Source organism: Sebastes fasciatus, chromosome 13, assembly GCF_043250625.1.
Source record: "Sebastes fasciatus isolate fSebFas1 chromosome 13, fSebFas1.pri, whole genome shotgun sequence".
NCBI classification, from domain to species: domain Eukaryota; kingdom Metazoa; phylum Chordata; class Actinopteri; order Perciformes; family Sebastidae; genus Sebastes; species Sebastes fasciatus.
This window is the reverse complement of record NC_133807.1, coordinates 29,981,867-30,004,288: the sequence shown is the minus strand read 5'-3', so window position 1 is coordinate 30,004,288 and position 22,422 is coordinate 29,981,867. Positions and strand designations below refer to the sequence as shown.

Below are 22,422 nucleotides of genomic sequence, written 5' to 3'. Positions count from 1 at the left end.
CACAGAGTCGGAGGGGGGAACATCCCGGTGCCGATCCTTCCTGTACGGCCCCCGAGGTGCCACACTCAGCCTCAGATACTGTATTTATGGGACAGAGCAGTCGCAAGGGCCCCCCCTCCTCGCTTTAGGACTATTGTTTGTGCCGGGAGACGTGTCGACGTGTCAGCTGTGTGTTGGTTCAGTCTCAGGGTGCAGGGAGAGTACAAGAAGGTTTTGGGTAGACATCCTCGGGGCTTCTCTCATTCACAGAGACATCTATCACATGGGTTCAAAGGGGCAAGGAGGATTTTCCTGAGTGGGGTCAGCTTACATTTGTAAAACACTCATGTGCCTGTAGCTCATTATAAAGTACTCAATACGTGTTTTTCATGTTACAAAGTTCCACAAAAAACATAAATAACTTTAGGCATATTTAAAGGGACTGTTTGTAACTTCTTACACATATAAATCTACCGGGTCGGGATACCGAGTCTCTGCTCCTCTGCCTGCTTGCCTTCACTCACACACTGCGCGCGTTCTCGCTGTCTCGCTCCACCTCTACACGTGCATACGTGCACACTCCACACTGAAGAAGACTTTGTAGCTCTGAGAATATCTAGTGGACGTTTGTGCAGAAATAACTGCTGCAGCTCCTCCAGACCAACAGAGGTTTTCCGTGTCTTGTGAAGTGATGGGACTCCGCAGCGAGTAACGTTATCGTCTCTGACCGGGTGCCGGTGTCTCCCTGCGGGCGCAGTCGGGAGACAATAAAGTTTCTTTTCCTGCTTCAGCCCCGGACGCTGAAGCAGGAACAGCCCACACTAGGATCAGCATTGATTCATGGAGAGCCCTCTGTCTGGTCAGCTAACATTACTGCCAAGCAGGTGAAATATAGAGTGATATTGTGCTTTTAGCTGACGTGTGTCGCCTCACTGTTTTGAGCGATGCTCGTTCATGTCTATTTAGAGCGAGCGTGAGCCCGACGCTGACTTTCGTTGACTTAACGGCCACAGGTGTCGCTGTTAACAAGCATTTCTGATTCTTACAAACAGTCCCTTTAACTCAAAGACAGATTTAGTTTTTCTCAGTGGGTGCATCAAGTGGTTTCTTTGAGATGATTTATGATAATAATAATGTAATTTAGGTTATGAATGAAAAAATATGTTGTAATATGTGTGCCATATAGAAAGATAGGTTACTACCCGAGGCTCTATATGTAGTCCCATGAAGCATCTACAGCTGGAGGAGGGAGGGGTGGAGTAAAAGAGGGCGGAGGAGAGGAAGAGGAGAAACCTTGAATGAGGGATTAGTTAGTTAGACCTCAGAGCTCACAGACACAGCAGCCTGCAAGTCTCATCTGACTGCAAATAAACGAGTCATGTTAAATGACTAAACTTTCTACACTGACGAGGAATAATTTCTGACAAAAAAAAAAAGACAAAGATTATGAGGATCATTTTTTTTTGTGACCAATCCATCATCTCCATGCGATGCCTCACTTTTACGCAACAGGTCCTGAGAGATAAATTTAAGATTTTAAGAATTTAAGAAGCATGCTGTCCACGTTTTGGCCCTTTATTGGCACCGAGCAGGAGATCAACTCATGGGATGTAGCGGATGCAGAGTCAGGTTTGGCAAGGTGCTCTCCAAGGTGTCTGTGTTTTTTACCATGGTCCTGATCTTCACCTACTTCTTCTACTGCCTCACCGGACTCTGTGACTCGGCTCCGAGGACTTTGTACAGCCAGAGAGCTTCAGATTATGACTTTCTGGACGATCACCGACGCGTTTTGGGCGAGCTGCGACCGTCGCCGCGTCTCCTCCTTCATCCAAACGCGCAAACGTCTCCAAACGCGGACGCAGAGCAGGTGGAGGTGGAGGCAGAACAGCTGCAGCTTCAACAACAGGTGTTGGACAGGAGAGCAAAGGAGAGCAACAACAACGGCATCCCAGTGGCCAACAGTTTTGGCACCAAAAGGTTTCCGCAGGTGATTATAATCGGAGTGAAGAAAGGAGGAACCCGAGCTCTGCTGGAGTTTCTGCGCATCCATCCGGACGTGAGGGCGGTCGGTGCGGAGCCGCACTTCTTCGACCGGTTCTACGACAGAGGAGCGGAGTGGTACAGGTGAGGAGCGCACAGACACACACACACACACACACACACACACACACACACACACACACACACACACACACACACACACATACACACGTGCACACACAGTGTTGCCTTTTAGCTCAATTTTGGCTGCAAAATAAAAACTGAAGGGCAGTTGCAAGGACATTTTTCCCCCTTTGAATGTGTAACCAAATTATAGTATAGGTCCAAATAAAGGCACATAGGGCCGATAGCATTAATCTGTTATTTTTTTTATTTTTTTTCCTTGGAAACTATCATGTTTTCCCCAAATGATGTACAGATTGTTATTAAAATGGCTTGAAAAATGGTGCATATAGCTGCCATAAATGGGAAAAAATCTCCCTGGAAGAGGATGCCACCAGACCCCCCTAAAGGTTTGGAGTGAGCCCAGATGTTTGCAACATCTGGCTCCGCCCCTGTTGTTAATATACATGTTCAGAGTTATTTTAACCCAAACCACAATCTAGTTTTGTTACCTAAACCTAACCAAGTCGTTTTTTCCTAAACCTAACCAAGTCGATCTTTTCTTAAACCTAACCAAGTCGATCTTTTCCTAAACCTAACCAAGTCGATCTTTACTTAAACCTAACCAAGTTGATCTTTTCCTAAACCTAACTAAATAGTTTTGTTGCCTAAACCTAACTAAGTAGATCTTTTCCTAAACGTAACTAAGTAGGTTAATTTTGAAAAGACTGGAGCATAAATTGACAGGTGCGTCACATGTTGCTGGACATTCGTTGGAGAACGCACAAAATAATGAGGAATAACTTTTCATAAGAAATCATACAAACTGTTACGTTGAATACATTGAACCAAAACACAACACATGTTGAGGAGGAATAATTTTCACTCCTGCCACCTAAAAAAAGGCAAAAATGTGTCTGATGTTACTATTTTTAAGTTACATAACATACACAGGTAGGTAGGGTAGGAATTCGGCGTAAACAGCATGATTAATCTTGAAATCTATTTTTGTAATACTATGCTGGAGTAGAGTTCACAGAATAAATGTTAAACTGATAAATCTGATACACTTGAATATAAATGCCATAATAATCTTGTTAATTAATCTAATTGCAAATTAAGGATCCCTAACAATGCCAAGTAAATGTGGTCTTCAATACCCTGAAATAAATATGAGGCCAACAGAAGAACATTTACTCAATGATATTAGATGTCTTTAGGGAATAGCACAGTAGTAGTAGAAGTTAAACAACCCCCCATGATAATGTTAGGACGGACACAGATGACAATATTTCCTCAGTAATAGAACTTTACTCCGTTAATTTGCCTGTCCAGGCTTTGGAGAAAACATTCGGTTCTTGAGCTTTACAATAAAGCATCGGATCCATCCCAGACAGTGGCGGAGCGGATGATGTATGGCAGGGTGAAGGGTCAGATGAGCAGCGGTTGGTGTCACCTGTGCAGAAGTGCTGATGTCTCCTGTCAATAGACCGCAGACCGCTATACACAAGGCCGGTTGATATATACAGATCACCATAAAGCCGATATCCTCCCTGCATGCTGCACTGTAGATCAAAAGGCTAGTGGGGGTCTCTGAGGAGCAGTCCATCATCCTGACAGTCATCTAAACACCATTTATACCCGTCAACATGACATCCTGTATTAACACTTCCAACCTTGTTCTGAGCGGGAGTCATGCAAACATCACAGTGATTACTCATATATATAAATAAAGGATTTAAACCATGATACAATTAACTCATGTCAAGGTCGGTCTTGGCTGCACGTCTCAAAGATGTTGCACATGCCCAGCAGCTGATCTGGGGGTGACCAGGCTGACCAGAGCTATCATTTGGGTGTCGTTAAGGCCCTAAAGAAGGATTAAGGTCTGGATGAAGCTGATCATCTCCAGATGCTCTACAAGCTCCCGGAGAACATCCGAGTTTAGCTCTTAAACGTGGTGTCACAATGCTATTTCTGATCTGTGAGCACACTGTAGCGTTAAAGGTGCCATACGGAGAGAGCGAGGTTTGACAGGATGAAGAGCACTGATTAAACGAACACTTTGATAGCGCGATGGTTCTTGAAACTCTAAGGTGTAATTTAATCTTCTCTTGGCTTTTCTTGTCATCCCCCTTAGCTGTGTTTTAACCGGGAACATAAGGACACATGGAAACACTTTCACCACTGATAATTTTAGCATGCTGCTGAGCTTCCTCTCTGTTTTTCTCCGTGCACGTAAACATGCATCACATACGCATTAGCTCCCTTTCCTACTCCTCTTTTACACTTCTCTCACCACTTTCTCTCCCTCTCGTCTAGCTTCACTACTCTTCTCTAAGCGTAAAGGATGTCTTTATGTGGAAATACCTGTGGCAGACCTTGGTGTTTCCAGGGCATGTTTTTATGTGAGTTTATGTGTGTTTTAATTAGCCTGACTGGTGCTGTAAAGCTGTTACGCTTTAATGCTGTAGCTGTGTTGGTGCTGTAGCACGGCAGCGACACCAACATGATCCCTGAAAGTTTGATCGGTCATAATAAGGGCTGCAACTCATTTGAGCCCATTTTAACATCATAAAACCCAAAGATATTCACTTTACTATCATATATGACAACTAGTCATTAGATTTGAGAAGCTGGAACCAGCAAAAGTTTGGCATTTTTGCTTTAAAGCGGCAGCAGTGTGTAGGATTCAGCATCATCTTAACCCATTTACATGAAAAGGCGTATGAATGCCACGATAATGCGCAAGGTGTGTCATTTGTACGCCATGTCTGTACTGACTGCAATGTCAACGCTCTACGTAAATACGCTACGTTCAGAGCTAGTGACGTAGAGTAAAAGGTGAGAAAGACTGCTTATGGCGGGCGGGAGGGGAGGCGGATGGGTCCAACAAAAACACATGACTTTTAATCAAGAGACCGGTGTTTTGTTTTGTAAGTGACGTTTGTTTCCGTACTTATGTTACGTTGTTTCCTTACGTGTTGTTGGACACACAAAAAGCGGCGTACAAATGACACACGAAAAGCCTAAAATGCATCCTCATGACACGCAGAATGTCCGTGTAATGTTATGCTATTTATACGCCTTGCCGTGAGACCGGGTCGGGCATCTAGCGGTGTGGTTGCAGATTGCAACCAACCTCCGCTCACTCCTCATTTTCAAAACCGTGGTAACGCAGTTCACCTCCCTCAGAGGCCAACCTTACCGTAATAACACTTTTAGGAGCAACGGAAGTCAGACAGCGGCTGGCGGTACCACGGTTTTGTGAGTGGGTTGCCGTATTTTTTGTTGACCGCTATTTTCTTTTGATCTCCGTTGATTAATCCTGTTTTTGCGCACGTTATGAATAAGTTGATCATTTTCATTAAACCAGATTTTTGTTCAACGTATTTTTTGAATCTCAGTGTATAGGGCCCGACCTCAGCCTCTCAGCGTCTTTTAGTTTGTTTCCTGAAGTCGTTACACATACTATTAATCAAATAATCGCTTCAATTCGTATCTCCAAAAGAAAAACAGAAGAAGAAAGACTCTGTGTGCAATATGTAATTCTCTTGTGATGCCAAAATTTGACAAATGACAACTGGGTAAGTGGTCCAGTTAAATCAGTTCTGATGGGTGTGATCTACTAAAACTAGTTTTATTATTGGCTGTTTTCTATTTATGGATAGAAGTAAACTAATCTGGAGAAGGTGGAGAAGAGTTGGAGGGATTAACACAACAATAGCGCCAGCAGCAGCAGCAGCAACGTGATCCTGGGTGAAATCACTGAAAGATGAGTCCCTTGTTGTCACTGAAACTCAGAAATTGGGGGAAATCTGTTTGCTGTCATCTGCAGCGACCCGCAGAGAGGCTGCTGGAAATGTGTGTGTGTGTGTGTGTCAGTGACAGCGAGAGCTCATCCATGTGGAACAAGCAAGTCCTCGTCACAGCAGGTCAACTCCCTGCCACATCTGGAAGCTAACAGTGCACCGCTTTCCCATCTGATTCGGTTGGAGGCGGCTGTGTATGACAGGCTCTGAAAAGCAACGGAGAGAAAAAAGAGCTTTGACATTTTATCTTGTTGAAGTTCCCCGCTTCATCTGCAGCTCTGAGGTAGTAGCGCTGCACAATTATGACCAAAATGATAATCACGATTATTTTTGATCAATGTTGAGATCACAATTATTTATCACGATTATTATTTGCTTTTAGGGACCAACTATTTTTATTACAGTTTCACATTTATAAAAACAGAGCGAACAGAGCTAAATGTTATCCTTTTACTTTATTGTCATCTATAGTAGTTATTTGCAAAAACACACAGCATTCAAATGATTAGGAAATAATGATTGTATTTTTATTTAAATATTTGCTTTAATTAAAAAAAATCTTGGCATTAGTATTTTTAATTATAAGGTGCTCAGAGCTAGTGTTAGGAATATCTATTTTTTATTGCTGTGAAAACATCTCCTTCAAACAACTGGATTTATTCACCAAAAACTACATTTTACAAGATTACATTTGAAAGCATCAGGATAGCGTTATAATCTACCATCGCCCAATACTCATTTTTACTGAGTAGAGCTTGAGCGCACCATAATGTGCTCCGTGCTGTCGGCAGACGAGCCGATCACTGTGACGACTCTGAGCAGCATCACAGGAATTAATTACAATATGTGTCTGATTAAGTTAGTCGTTCAAAATGTTTTTACGGTTGTTCCTCCACGACTGATTTTGGACAACTTGCAGCTTTACGTGTTTTTCACTTACTGAAGAACCTCCATACCGACAACATGTTGTGTGTGTGCGCTGTGTGCCCCATGATGTAACATGTTACACACATGTGTCTGACTGGCGAACAACGTGGATATATGAATATGAGAATGCTGAAAACCAGCCGGCTTTTTCTAAACATCACATCAACATTGCAGTTGATCATGTTCATTTAATTGTGGGAAGCCAAAGTCGTGATCGCGATTAAAATTTGATTAATTGTGCAGCCCTACTCTGAGGTCAACAGGTTCATAGTTATACGATACATATGGATATAAGCATTTCACTGGATCATTAATTTAATCTTAGTATGGCGCCAATTAACCTACATTGTCTTATTACTTTATCGACTCTCCGTTTCAGACACATATGACCTCTGCGTGCTTGTACTTTACTCATAATCAATATATAAAAAAAACTATTAAAATGCTCCCAAATCAGAAAATTGTTAATCATTTCGTAGAGGAGTCATAATATGAGTCATAAAAACACAGCCTTCGCCAAAGACACATGGCTTCACATTAGCATATCTGACAACAATTTGTGCATTGTGATAGTCCGCCTGCTTCCACATGTCTTGGACGGAGAAATAAGCACCACGATTTTAGCAGATGGATGAGAGCCGTGCACGGTCATATATTGCTGTCAGACATTGGCGATCTCCCCGTGCATGTTGTTCCAGCAGCATTGTCTTCAGCGAGACAAACTTAGACCTCATTCATGTGTGTTTTCCATCGCTTTTATCTCGAGTGATCCCTCTCCACCCATCCCCGTCTCTCCATCCCCGTCTTCTCCTTTGCATGTGTGCATACGAGCCCCATTACGGGAATGGAAAAGCCACAAATAGTGCATTCAGAATGAAGCAAAGATTTTAATGAATTTCTGTGTTGTTTTATGGCTTTAAGGGGGACTTCATGGAGCGATGGGTTTCATATGGGACTTGAGAGCCACCGCAGAAAGCTGAAAAACCTCAGCTTTCCATGGCACAATGGTTGCGATTGTCACGGCTTTGTCACCATGATGTGGGCTGTGAGTGAGTGAGTAACTCTCACAGATGAAGTCTATCTTCAGCTCCTTGATGATGTTAAAATGAGAAGATTTGTAGCAGAACAGACAGTTGCTATTTTAAAAGAGATGAACAGTTGGATCTAAAATAACATCCTATAGAAAACGTCTCTTTATATTTAATTTATGAAAAGATGCAGTTCCATTTGAGGAAAAACACCAGTCCACAAGTTCCATCAATATTTTTGAAAGCTTGTCAATTGGCTGACCTACAGTCTTGACACCAAAGGCCACGGCCGATCGGATTGCTATTAAAATGTAGTATAAATCCTTTAAGGGTGGCAGCACAAGAGCAAGGAGAAACGACAGCACTGCTGAAATTTACATTGGCCCTTAAAATAGATTTTATTTTAAATAAGGATCCGAAGTGATGAGGGGGAAAATAAAATGGGATTATGTCGATCTTTGGGATAATGTATGGGTCATTTTTGATGTGCTTCTTTTCAATATACGTCTATTTTGTTAGATCAGAAAGAAGATATATAAGTAATTTCTTTGACACATTAAAGCAACTTGCGGTTTTTAGGTTGTAGCAGGCTCAGTTTTAAAGCTAGATAGAAGATACTGGCATCATGTGAAACTATAAAACCTAAAGAATCCATTGGTACCAACCATGTCATACTAGCTTGTCGAGAAGAAAGTTAAATAACGCTGCAAACTCTAGCAAAATTTTGGCGAGGAAAAACTGGCATGGCCATTTACAAAGGGGTCCCTTGACCTCTGACCTCCAGATATGTGAATATAAATGGGTTCTATGGGTACCCACGAGTCTCCCCTTTACAGACATGCCCACTTTATGATAATCACATGCAGTTTGGGGCAAGTCATAGTCAAGTCAGTACACTGACACACTGACAGCTGTTGGTTGCCTGTTGGGCTGCAGTTTGCCATGTTATGATTTGAGCATATATTGTTATGTTAAATGCAGTACCTGTGAGGGTTTCTGGACAATATCTGTCATTGTTTTGTGTTGTTAATTTATTTCCAATAATAAATATATATATATATTTTGCATAAAGCAGCATATTTGCCCACTCCCATGTTGATACGAGTATTAAATACTTGACAAATCTCCCTTTAAGGTACATTTTGAACAGATAAAAAATGTGTGACTGCATATTTCTGAGTAACTGAAACACTGAAATAAATATGAATGCATATTTTAAAGGATATTTCTAAGATAACTGTAATGTATGTATAAAATATATCTACTGTTCTTTACAGTTTATAAAACGGAGTACATACCAGTTTTTTGCCGTTAGATTACTGAAGTCTGTTGTCACGTATATACCATATGTTGGTTGATCATTTCCATAATGATGTGCTTGTGATGTGTTTATGAAAGTAAATTAGTTGATTCACACTTAATATCCACAATATTGCTTTTCATTTTCGTAGTGTTAATGGAACAAAATGCTTTGTTTTACCTCCATTATGAGCTGTTAAGGTTTATTTATAACCTCTAACCGGTAGGTGAAAGTGTGCTGATTCGAACACTTACCGTGTCAGCCTAGATATCTGACAGCTGAAATGGCGAAAGTGGACTCTAATGTGCATGGGACGACGTTTTCCAGCGCGAGGGTGATTTTCCCCGACACCTCGTTCTGCGTCCCAGCCCCCGAGGCCATTAGTGATGGAGGCTGAACGCCACTGATTGGTGTAACAGACCAGGAAGTGGTCTCTGTAGTGTTGAGTTGTATTGTGTTTTAATGGTGGTGGGTTCTGGCTGCAGTTGGGTCTAGGTGGTGTTATAAGGCCCACAGTCACACCCCATATGGTGGGAATTATAATAATTTGAGGCGCATTGTGGTGCATTTTGGGGGCGCCTGTAAAAAATCTTTCAGTCGTGCCGTTTTAGCTCCGGACTGCAGTTAGCCGGTGAGGAAAATGCTTTGTGTCAGTTGGCCGAAATGAAACGTCTCAGATGTAGTCATGCTCAGTTGCGCTGCTATTTCCAGAAAAGATTAACACGAGGTAGAAAACAGATGGGAGTAAACCAATGGAAATACAATGATATGGAAATACAATGATATTACCAGTGGGAAATATACAATTTTTATCGCACATAGTCAACAATTACATGGTTTGAATGGAACAAGTCTGATTCTCATAACTGACCAAGAGAGCCGCAGTCATGATGCTCTGTTTAGCATCAGGCTAACATCAGCATAAGGACTGGGTATCAAACTTCAGTACTTGTTGGGCACAAATTGTGTCCATGCATCAAGTTTAAAAAAATAGTGTTGAAAGTTGGATTCACAGTTGCGCTAGATGAAAAGTTAAAGAGGACCTATTATGCTCATTTTCAGGTGCATACTTGTATTTTGGGTTTCTACTAGAACAAGTTTACATGCTTTAATGTTAAAAAAAAAAAGAACACCAAACTGTTCGGACTCCGCTCTAACTAGTTTTGTTTTGAAGGCGTGCCAAACTAGCTGTTATGCAAATGTGTTACTTGGTGACATCACCACGTTATGGAGGAAAAGGTGGGACTGAAAGCGAGGCGTTTCAGGCAGTTCAGGAGCAGTGTTTCCGTTTTGTTTATACTCGCGCAGGCCTCCGTAGATGGGCGCGCACTACAAGCTTGCACAGAGGCGTTTATGCTCAGCGTGTTGTTCGTTGCAATATGCTCTGAAACGCCAGGAGGCGTATAAACTAAATATTCTGTGGATAAGCAAGAAGTCAACGAGTGTTATCGGAAAGGAAAGTAGGCTGCCTGGCAACAGTAGTAAACACCGACGTACGTACCGCCAAACATTACATTTGTGTACTGTAATTATTACTGTCACTTACCTCCAAGTCAAACTAATCTTCCGTCTCTCGGTGCTTCCCTTCGCGTCGCCAATCTTTCTATAAGACCTTTTTTTTTTTTTTTTAACTTTTACAAAACGATCACTCAGATTCTTTCACAGCCTGCAGCAAAAAGCCTCTTCTTTCTCCAGTGTGTTGCCTGTTTCTTTACAAGTATTTAATGTCATGTGACTGTCCCTGTGGTCTCTAATAAGGTTATATAATAATAGGTTGTGCGAACCTGCCCGGCCAGTCTTCCCTTGAAGGAAGGAGGATGTTGAAATGGAAGGCGCAGTCGGTGCGTAGTTACAAAAATTCGCGCCGGCTTTACTCCCTTTGGCGTTGATTTTGAGCTTTGTAACTTTGCAGACCTTTTACGTGCACAAGAACCTATATAACACACTAAAAAGAAAGGGGGAAAAGCACATAATGGGTCCTCTTTAATTAAGGGATCACCAAAGTTATTATCATGAGGGGGACATGAATGTGTGTGTATCAAATTTCACGGCAATCTATCCAGCAGTTGTTGAGATATTCAATCTCAACCAAAGTCACTTATTTTGTTAAACAGAAAAAAAGGGTTTTGTGGGAAAAACATTTTTTTATTCAAAACAATATTAAAAAAAAGTATTGTTTTAGTTTTGGCGCAGATATAGAAAATGTTAAAATACCCTGTTGCGTGTCACCACTACTACTTCCACGTGCCAAATGCTGAAGTCATTACTGATTTCCGCAGCAAACCATCACTGACGTCCTCTTTAAGTCCCCTAATTATGATTGGACGCCATGCAGTCACTAATTAGCGACTGACCAACAAAACGGATTTCTTTATAGAAAAGCCCACACACACACTCACACATATGTGCATGATTTTAACCCCCACGCACACACACACACATTCAAACTCATTGCGCCGGTATCCTGCTGTAAACCACCACAGATGATGAAAATGTAAAACATGACGTCTCTGTGGGAGTACCACTTCAGCTAACCTCCTGTCGAGAAAAACCCTCCGCTCCCTCCATTACTGCATCATTATTCATAGGGGGGGGGAAAATCATCTGATAACAATGTATTTAAAATCTGTGGGTGGCAACAGTCTTTCTGCCAGTCATGTGGTTTCCCAGGGGGCTCTAACCATCCACTTCCTCTCTCTGCCGACGGAGAGAGGGGATCGGCGTCTGCAAAAGCGCCGGAAATTCACCTCCAGGCTGACAAGTTTTTTTTTACTTTAGCTCTTATACACACTCTTGTAACTCTTATAATGTTGCTCAAGTTTCGTTTTTAAACACGTTAACTTTCCAACTTTGGCGTCCATGACACTTTGGAGGCCTCGTCGCTTGCTCAGGTTTCCGTTTAGACAAAGAACGCAGAGACAGAATGGCTGCGTTCGCCCTTACTGACAATGATGACTTCTCCTGTGTGTGTGCAGGGTAGTATCACATCGACAGCGTCAGCGGGCGTGTTGACGGGGTTTCATGGTGAACCTTTATGCTTTGTCACTGCAGTGCAACCCAGCAGGTTATACTTAATGGTTTGGCATTTTGGGAAATACAATAAAATCTTGCGGGGAGTTAGATGAGAAGATCGATACGGCTCTCATGATGGAGGTCGGTATCAATCTTCATCTAACAGGGAGTTAGCAAGAAAACAAATAAGCGTAAATGTCAAACTATTCTTTTAAACGGCTCGGTTTGCTCGCTTGTTGAGCTTTTTTTTTTCTGCAGCATATGTTTCATCCAGGCATGAAGGCGTAAATCAGGGTTCCCACACTCGTCCCGTCAGCCTGACGGGGCTGCTGGACGGCCTTGAGGCTCCTTCTGTCACCCTCTGAGAGAGCACAGCAGCACTGCCGGGAAATGTTTTCCTCCAGTTTTGTTGTTTGCTCCCATTCTCATTTTTTTTTACGGCCTTGATTTTCCACTAATTGGGTTTCAGCTCTGAAAGCGTTTGGACGCAGCAGCAGAAGTCTCAGTGTTTAGCGTAGATGGTCCAGTAAACTAATATAATAAGCCATGGAAATTTAGATCTGTTTTTGTTTTTCAGAAAAATGACACGATAATTGGTATTTTTTGGGATCTTTTTTGTCTCCGGTCAGCTCTGCTCTGTGTGCAGAAGGCCTTTTGTTAGGACGCTGCAGGGATATCTGCAGCCCTGCAGCGGGAGAAGCCATAATCTCGGGGGCAGGAAGTCTCCTGGCCACATCCTTGTTGCCAGCGTTAGTACTTAATCTTCTGATCCAGACTGGCTAGAACATATCAGTAGTGTAATCAGCGGTGCAGCACTTCAGGGAGGAAAAGTGCTATATCCTTTAAGCAGCAGGGAGTTCCAGACTAATATGTCAAGACTTTACTACTGGGCTAAATAGAAAACATCTTCGTGCCCCGAGTTACTCTCTTTGCACAACAATAGACTGAAAGGCATTTCTCTTTAACCCTTTACCATTCCTCCCTCTTTTTTTAGAGGGGTAGGGGATGTTCATGGTGAGATAAAGAGTCAGATGTCACATAGAAGTGGTGTACATCATCTGAAAGCTGAAGATTAATTTCAGATGAAAATGAATTGTGAAAGTGTATAAGAGCGTAGAACATATTGATAGAAGTTTCTGATTTCAATCCCCATGCTCTATTATGTCTCACAAATTGTTGCAGCAATCTTTGGGTTGATACCATTTGTTACACATATTTTGGTACTAAATTTAACCATTTTTTTCCACTCGAAAATTGATTAAAATGATCAATAATCCCTCCAAAATACCACATTAAGACACCAAGACCTTGAGGAACACCATAGAAAAAGCCATGCTGTGATTTGGTTTCAACAACTTTTCACATTTGGAGATTTTTGCAAGAATTGCACTTTTTCGGCGATTGGATGGCGAGCACTTCTGTTGTAGAAACTGCTCAGAAACGCCCTTATTGTCAATCTAGCTAGGAAAGCCATCCATCCTCTGAATGCTCTAGGTCTCTAGTTTGTAGCTGTAAAGTTTCATGAAGCTGTGATTATCCTAGAGGTCACCACAGGTCATTTTATACAATGAGCTCAATGAAATGTCTCCTATGGGGACTAACATCATCACACATGAATACAGTTGGGCTCATTGGATCCACAAGAGTCTCAGCTTTACAGTGATACCCAATTTATGTAATTCAACACTGTTTTGGGACCCCAGTATGAAGAAATATTCAAACACATTTATATTGCATGAAAAAAACTGCATGTTTTTTGCCCCAAACTGCATGTGATTATCATAAAGTGGGCATGTCTGTAAAGGGGAGACTCGTGGGTACCCATAAAACCCATTTTCTTTCACATATCTTGAGGTCAGAGGTCAAGGGAACCCCTTTGAAATTCACCATGCCAGTTTTTCCTCGCCAAAATTGTGCTTAAATTTGTGGCGTTCTAGTTTCATATGATGCCAATATCTTCACTTTTGAAAACTCAGTTTGCAAGAATCTCTGAAAGCGGCCGGAGTTTTAAGGGGTTAAGTTTAATAAAAGAGCTGTATTTGTCAAACACATATAACCTCATAGATTTACATGCATGAGAAAATTGACAATAAATGAATCATCGCTGATCTGTTTACTGTTCGTTCTGACACACCACATACAGGAGCAGATTTATGATCGGCTATTATTGATTCTCTGATAATGAGACAGATTGTGATGAGGGAGATAGGGACCCGATGAGAGAGAGAGAGAGAGAGGAGGGGGGGTAAAAGCCATAATTCATTAACTATTCATGAGTATGGAAAGACAACTTATGGTCAATTACTGAAGTGACACTTTATGTGAAGGAGTGAAGGACAAATGGAGAGGAGTATGGATGAGAGAGGGGAGACGAGCGCTCAGTTTCTCATCAGTAAACACCGACACCTCCGCGCTCACACGAGTGTATGTGCACACACACACACACACACACACGCACGCACGCACGCACGCACGCACGCACGCACACACACACACACACACACACACACACACACACACACACACACACACACACAGTGAACAATCTGTCATAGAGACAGACTTATTGATTAGACACAGATAAACAGGGGACAGACAGGCAGCGATAGGCCATTTGCAGCTCTTGTAGTTGGATAATAATCAATTAATGGTCTTTTATTATGGAGATCATTTAGTGGGAGTGGATTGAAACGGCTTAACTTTAAGTAAAGGATGAAACTCGAAACTTACACAGGAACAAGAAGTGTTTTCTTTCCTCCTTCACACTCATCATAGTCATGAACGTGTGACAACAAATACATTTTCATAATTACAAAACTACAGAAGGTTGCAGCACACTAAATATAAACCCTTTAACATGCAGTTTTACCTTTAGTTTCCCCTTAAATAGCACTTTTTATTTTATTCCACACTGTCTGAAAGTATCATTTATACGACGGAGTATAAGGGCCATATTGAGGGAAAAAGAAAATCAGAGATTTCGAGATTAAATTCATAATATTACGAGAAAAAAAGTTGTAACTTAATGAGAAAAAAAGTAATTTCTTCCTCCATAAAAGAGTCAGTTTCCCCATCAGGTCCGTGTGGTTCTTTCTTTGGAATAAACGCAGTTTCTTGCACAATCTTTTCAAGGTCCTGATGATGATGATGATGTGGTGCTGATGTGCCAAAAGATTAAGTATTTGGTTATTTGTGAAACCTAAACTAAAGTATAACTTCACAAGATGCTCCACGTTCCTCATTTTCACACTGTTTCCCCACTAAAATAACACGTAAAATTACTACTTTATAATATTATGACTTTATTCTCATAATATTTCGACTTTTTTTCTCGTAAACTTCTGACTTTATTCTCGTAACAATACGAATTTATTCTCAAAATCTCAGATTTATTTTTTCTCCTCAATGTGGCCCTAACACTCCTCTTAAATCTGATGCTATTCTGTCTTTCGGATGTTGTAGCGCTCAGTCTTAAAGCTAGAGTGAAGATACTGGTATCATATGAAACTAACAAACCTAATGAATAGATTGATACCAAACATGTCATACTAGCTTGTCGGGAAAAACGCTAAATAACGCTCCAAATTTACACAAAATTTTGGCGAGGAAAAACTGGCATGGCCATTTTCAAAGGGGTCCCTTGACCTCTGACCTCAAGATATGTGAATGAAAACTCTGAGATGAACAGAGTGAAAACTGAATCTTATTACATCAAACAGATGTTTTGTTTAATCCCTACAAAAAAAAAAAAAGTGTAAAAACAACATGTGTTTTATTTTTACGGGACGCAGGAAGTAACAGCACTGTGCCAAGAAATAGTCCGGCACGTAATCCCCCTCTAAAACCACAACATGTTGCTTTTACACTTTTGTTTTTGTACAGACTAAACAAAGCAGATACAACGTGTTAATTAGTGAGCTGTTGAGTTGCCGGAGGTGGATTTTGTTACCTTTGGACAGAGCCAGGCATGCTGGCGGTAGCTTCATATTTTACCGTAGAGAGTGGTATCAATCTTCTCATTTAACTCTGTCAAAGTGTGTTGTCCAAAATGTCAAACTATTCCCTTAAGGGTCTCCACTACAATTTAAAAAGTTTTGTGGGTTTCAACAATGTTTGGCTGCACAGGGAGAGCACCAGCAGGCTGCTGCTTGTTGAGGGGTTAACCTACTGTGCTGCATTTAAACCACAGAATGAGCGCAACCTGTACTTTGAATACTGACTGCTGCTCCTAACCGCAGTCAATCGCTGCTTTGTGTACTTTAAAACTATTGGAAGTTTCATCAACCCTGTTTCACTTCCACATCGAGGCTTTGCCGAACTCTAGTTCTCTCAGCTGGAACCAGTGGGCAACCTCAGAGTCTGAGAAGTGAAGCCAATGCTGAAGTCTGCATTCTCTCTAACAGCCAGCAGGGGGCGACTCCTCTGGTTGCAAAAAGAAGTCTGATTGTATAGAAGTCTATGAGAAAATGAGCCTACTTCTCACTTGATTTATTACCTCAGTAAACATTGTAAACATGAGTTTATGGTCTCAATCACTAGTTTCAAGTCTTCTTCAATACAGCATGATGTTCATTTAGTAAATTATGGTCCTATTTAGAGACAAATAGACCATAAAGCAGGGGATGATTTAGGGCGGGGCTACCTTGTGATTGACAGGTCGCTACCACGGTGTTGTCCAGTCTGGGAGTTGTCCGTGTTTTGAACTTTAACTCTTTCATGGTGTGTTTTGAGTTCATGAAAGTTAATTATAACCTTTTTGGTCGCCTGAAAATGTCTTATTCAGCGTGCGTTTGTACTTAGCTCCAGCCTCTCATAGCACTTCTGGTTGCAAAAGACCAAGACGGCGACGACCAAAATATCTGCTTCCAAACGGCAGTCCACAAACCAATAGGTGACGTCACGGTGTCTACGTCCACTTCTTATATACAGTCTATAGCTGGAACATAAAGGAAATATAAATAATGTTGGCATACTACCAATACTCAAGACTTAAGTGGTCAATCTTTCTACATGCCAAACAAGTGTGTATTTGTTTTTATGCTGTTTTCATCTTAAAGGCTGACGATTGTTATTCTACAAGCAAACAATGGGTCTAATAGACCATTACTTTATGAATACTACAGTTTGCTTTTTAATAATAATAATCAAACCAGTGTTTAACCACAGTCAATCTCACTGTAACAACTTCCAAAATTGAAATAAATTTCCCTTGGACGTCCATCAGTGATCTACATCTCTGAATAGCTCTCTTGTCACTGACATTTTAGACTCTACGCAGACTTCTAATAAAGCACACAGGCTCCGTTACTTGTTTATTTTATAGGAAGCCACATGAAAGCTCTCTGTTTCCAGTAACAAATAAGATGAACTATGAAACATTTGAAACATTGCTCATTGTCCCGTTTGTCACGCAAGAAACAATTTGTCCCTGAAATCCAAAATCCACCACAATTTTTGCATCACACAGTCCGTCAAATGTGGACACATGGAACAAACGCCAGATCTGTCGAATACCACGTTTCCCACAATGCCTGTTTGCCAGATAGTACTGAAAGTTTATAGGACAGCAGATGCACACAGTTTAGTAAAGCAGAGACTTACAAACAAAGAAAAGTTTAAACGTACAATGTAGATTAGCGATTATTGGTTTGGATTACAGATTAATAGACTTTGCATTGCATGCAACATGTATCTCTGCAATATGCAAGCACATAATTCAACACATGCCTTTTCCCTGTCGTGTTCTTCATCTCTCCTCCTTGCAGCCATATGTTTAACACACTAGCTGAGCTCAGCAGCTCGCCATCCTGGTTGCACTTCCTGACTCTGGTCTGTTTGGTCTGTTTGGGTCCTTGTAAGAACCCGTAGGGGAGGTGAAGGGGGGCGGGGAGGCACTTTGCTCTTGCAGGAAGAAAGGAGGGGTGGAAATCTGTAGGAAATTGCTGTTAAGTGGTTCTTGAGGCTTTGTGGTTTTGACTCATCAGGCCCGTAGTGAGTGGATGGTCCTGTTGTGCAGGTCTTTAGTGAGGCTCCGATGGGCTGTCTGAGGCCCCGGTACATAAACACACCACAGAGTATACGGACCTTTAATCACACAGATTTTGGGGGTGCTTTAATGTTTAGCGTATATAACGTGTTTACGTTATCTCTTGATGTTCTTTTCACTGTAGTCAGTTTGTACCCCTCATGTGATTAAATTCACATACGGTCACGATTTCACAGAATGTAAAGCAATAATGCAACTGGCACTTTTTTTTTTTTTAAAGCTGCATTAATCAATATTTTTAAAGTAACAATAGGTCAGACGTCTATGTGTTATGTGAAAGGGGGTTACTATTATTGATGGACAAACAGAGAATTATCACCCAACTCTGCAGTTCCCCTCAGCTCCTCAGTGTTTTAGTGTCTTTTAGCTCATTGTTTTGTTTTTGCAGCCCACGACTTTACTCTTTTGGATCGCTCAGTAGCGGTTGTTGTTTCCAGGTATAACAGCCAGCTGTTTTCAGTGAAAAAAACTCAGATAAACCAACTGTATCTACCTGCCTTGCAGCTAACTGTGGAACATTTAGCAGCTAAAGAGCCAGATATTTCCCCCAGGAGTTGGTGGAGACCAAAAACGGAGCTAAAATTTGGATTTATATTTATCAGGTGGACTCAAACACGACTACAAATGGATGCTAACTGTACTAGATGTGTATAAGTCACTGTAATATCAACTTTATAAGGCTGTGGTAATAGAGTGCTCCAGGGATGACATATTTTTGTAGGCCAACCAGGAAGTTAGCACCGCCCTGGTTCCTTCAACAAAAAGCCAATGGGATTGTTCCATTTGGTTTTGCAGAAAAATAAGCTCTGTGGCAAACAAACGCTTCTGATACTTACATGCTTTGTTCAGCAAGATAATCTCCACAAATGAACACCACTTTAATGATTATCTAAGTGTGAATGCAATCGGCAGAAGTAAACAGCTAACGTTAGGCTATAAACAAACTACACCACGGTCGCATGAACGCGAGGCGAGGCGGAGGAGTTGGCGTGATGATGTTTTGTATTCTCATTTAGCCATTTTATATCGTAGAATAAAACATTAAAATCTCTTCAGCTTGTGTTAACCACAGACCTTATTTCAGGCGTCTAACTAAAAACCCATTGTCTTTGAGACAAGGGAACTGGAAGTGCTGAAATGTTAACTCATTTCCAGGTTTTAGGACTCATTCCTTCAGCTCTCTGTATGTCAGAGTTGTGTTTGCAGCTTGTTCCGCTGCCACAAATGGCTAAAAAATATATATTATATATTATATTATATAATATGTGTAAGCCCAACTATTGGGCTTTCAGATCAGCTAGATATATTACAGTCGTTATGGCTTTGAGAGATGAATCTGAATTCTGTGTCTGACCAGTTTTTTCTTTTCATTTAGGAGCCTGATGCCTCGGACGCTGGACGGCCAGATCACCATGGAGAAAACCCCCAGCTACTTCGTCACAAAAGAGGCTCCTAGCCGCGTCTGCACTATGAACTGCCAAACCAAGCTCATTGTGGTGGTCAGGGATCCCGTGACGCGGGCCGTATCTGACTACACCCAGACACTGTCCAAGAACCCAGGCCTTCCATCCTTCCAGAGCCTGGCTTTAAAAAACTCCACCACAGGTCTGATTGACACCACGTGGAGCGCCGTGCGCATCGGCCTCTACGCCAAACATCTGGAGAACTGGCTACAGCACTTCCCCTTGTCTCACTTTCTGTTTGTCAGCGGTGAGCGGCTGGTGTCCGATCCAGCCGGGGAGATGGGCCGTGTTCAGGACTTCCTGGGTCTGAAAAGGGTTGTTTCAGACAAACACTTCTACTTCAACCAGACCAAAGGTTTTCCCTGCTTGAAGAAGCCCGAGGGGAGCAGCAGACCTCGCTGCCTTGGAAAGTCCAAGGGCAGACCCCATCCCCAGATCCCCTCTGAGGTCCTGCAGAGGCTCAGAGACTTCTACAGGCCCTTCAACCACCGTTTCTACCAGATGACTGGACAAGACTTTGGCTGGGACTAATAGAGGAGATAAAATCCAGTCTGACAGTTTAATGCTCCACAGGACTAACGCTCTCAGGGACGGGGAGAGAGGAATACAAAGTCCACAAGCTGAATCCTGCCTCAGTGGACTCAACATGACATGCAGCACATGAACTGTCACTGTTTTGTCGGAGAAATGCCGACATGTGCTGCCAATATGCAAGTTACACACATAGTTAATGGCTTAGTTATTAAACCATTAAACCCTTTTCTTGCCCATATAATGTTATACCGAAGTTAGAAGCAAAGTGCGTACCAAAGGGAAAGGAAAAAACTTTACCTTTGAATATCATTTTGTCTATAAAATAAGCTGATATTTATAGTTTCTGTTGATTTGAAATGCGACAGTTACAGATTTCTTTTATGAAAGAAATGTATTTATTACACGACAAGGCAAGACATAAAACTGAATATGTTTTCATTGACAGGACATTGGGAAAAAAATGTCATACTCCATGATAAACCACTATGTCTTTTTAATTATTAGCAGTGTTACTTTGACTGCATTTATATTTTCATTACATTTACTGTTTCCAAATGTCCTTTGAAAAGCTACATATCTTAGTCTGATGTTGCAGGGTATTTCTCTGCACGTTGCAGTTGATATACCAATGATACCTCATGTGTAAATATTAAATGTGATCAGAAACCACACATACACAAGTTCTATGGCAGTTGTAGATATTTCTCCCCACACATATTTTAATTGCCTTGGACAGCACCGACTGTATCGGCTGTTACTCACTGTTTTGATCTGTGATTATTTTGAACCATCTAAAACTCCATATGTAAAGTACACAAATTACAGTGGTGTGTATAAAACCTAAATTCTGACCTGTGTTGTGAAGTAAAGTTTTATCTGACATGACATCCAGAGTACAATGTTCCTTCATTTTTAATTTCTGTGTCACTGTAAAGTTATCAAGCAAACTGAGGATGTTCGTATTTAAGACTGCTAAAATGATATATATTTGGCCTTCATAAAGTTTGTGGAAGGATCAGCCGCCGATAAACCCACTCCTTCAAACATATTTACATTTAGCAACCGTAACTAGGCAGGCCTGTTGGACTTCTCCATGTTGAAGGGGTGTTTATTATGAGGTTGTAGTAAGAGAGATACTGTGTAGAGTTTGAAGGGTAACAAAAAACTATACGAAAAAAATACTTGACAAAAACGAAATACGAAAAAAAAACTTGACAAAAAGAAAAGTAGGAAAAAAATACTTGACAAAAGAAAATACGAAAAAAATACTTGACTAAAAAATAACTTGACAAAAAAAAGTAGGAAAAAAATACCTGACAAAAAAAAATACGAAAAAAATACTTGACTAAAAAATAACTTGACAAAAAACGTATGAAAAAAATACTTGACAAAAAAAAGTGTTAGAAAAATACTTGACAGAAAAAAATATGAAAAATGACTTGACCAAAAAATAAATACGAAAAAATAAATAAAATAAAAACCTGACTAAAAAAAATATTTGACTAAAAAAATAATTTGACAAAAAAATACTTGACAAAAAAAAAAGCGAAAAAGATTCTTGACAAGAAACCCCACGGAAAAATAACTTGATAAAAATAAAAGTACGAAAAAAATACTTGACAGAAAAAAAATGAAAAATTACTTGACCAAAAAATAAATACAAAAAAAAAAAAAAAACCTCACTAAAAAAACTAAAACAATATTTGACTAAAAAAATAACTTGACAAAAAAAACAGTATGAAAAAAATACGAAAAAAAAAAGTATGAAAAAAATATTTGACAAAAAAATACTTGACAGAAAAAAAAATTAAAAATTAATTGACCAAAAAATAAATAAGAAAAAAATATTTTTGACAAAAAAAACCTAAAAAAGGCTTGACAGAAAAATTACTTGACCAAAAAATAAATACGAAAAAAAAAAAACCTCACTAAAAAAATACGAAAAAAAAAACAGTATGAAAAAAATACGAAAAAAAAAAGTATGAAAAAAATATTTGACAAAAAAATTCTTAACAAGAAACCCCACGGAAAAATAACTTGACAAAAAGAAAAGTACGAAAAAAATACTTGACAAAAAAAAGTCCGAAAAAAATACTTGACTAAAAAATAACTTGACAAAAAAAGTATGAAATAAATACTTGACAGAAAAAAAGTATGAAAAAAATAGTTGACAAAAAAATACGAAAAAATTATTTGACAAAAAAATACTTGTTAAAAA

At 40.5% G+C, this 22,422-nt stretch overlaps 1 protein-coding gene across 1 annotated transcript; it reads left to right on the top strand.

Annotated features, from left to right (window-relative positions):
• Positions 1 to 1,282: 1,282 nt before the first annotated feature.
• On the top strand, positions 1,283 to 21,089 carry LOC141781213 (heparan sulfate glucosamine 3-O-sulfotransferase 6-like). The gene is made up of 2 exons (XM_074656798.1): positions 1,283 to 2,103; positions 19,583 to 21,089. Exons 1-2 carry the CDS (start codon positions 1,583 to 1,585, stop codon positions 20,199 to 20,201), a joined length of 1,140 nt encoding a protein of 379 aa, XP_074512899.1. The 5' UTR covers positions 1,283 to 1,582; the 3' UTR covers positions 20,202 to 21,089.
• Positions 21,090 to 22,422: the final 1,333 nt, after the last annotated feature.

Bases quoted from the DNA above. Each gene is read 5' to 3' on its own strand.
- LOC141781213 (XM_074656798.1), top strand. From the start codon at position 1,583: ATGGGATGTAGCGGATGCAGAGTCAGGTTTGGCAAGGTGCTCTCCAAG. The intron at 2,104-19,582 runs GTGAGGAGCGCA...CTTTTCATTTAG, and splicing joins AGAGGAGCGGAGTGGTACAG to GAGCCTGATGCCTCGGACGC.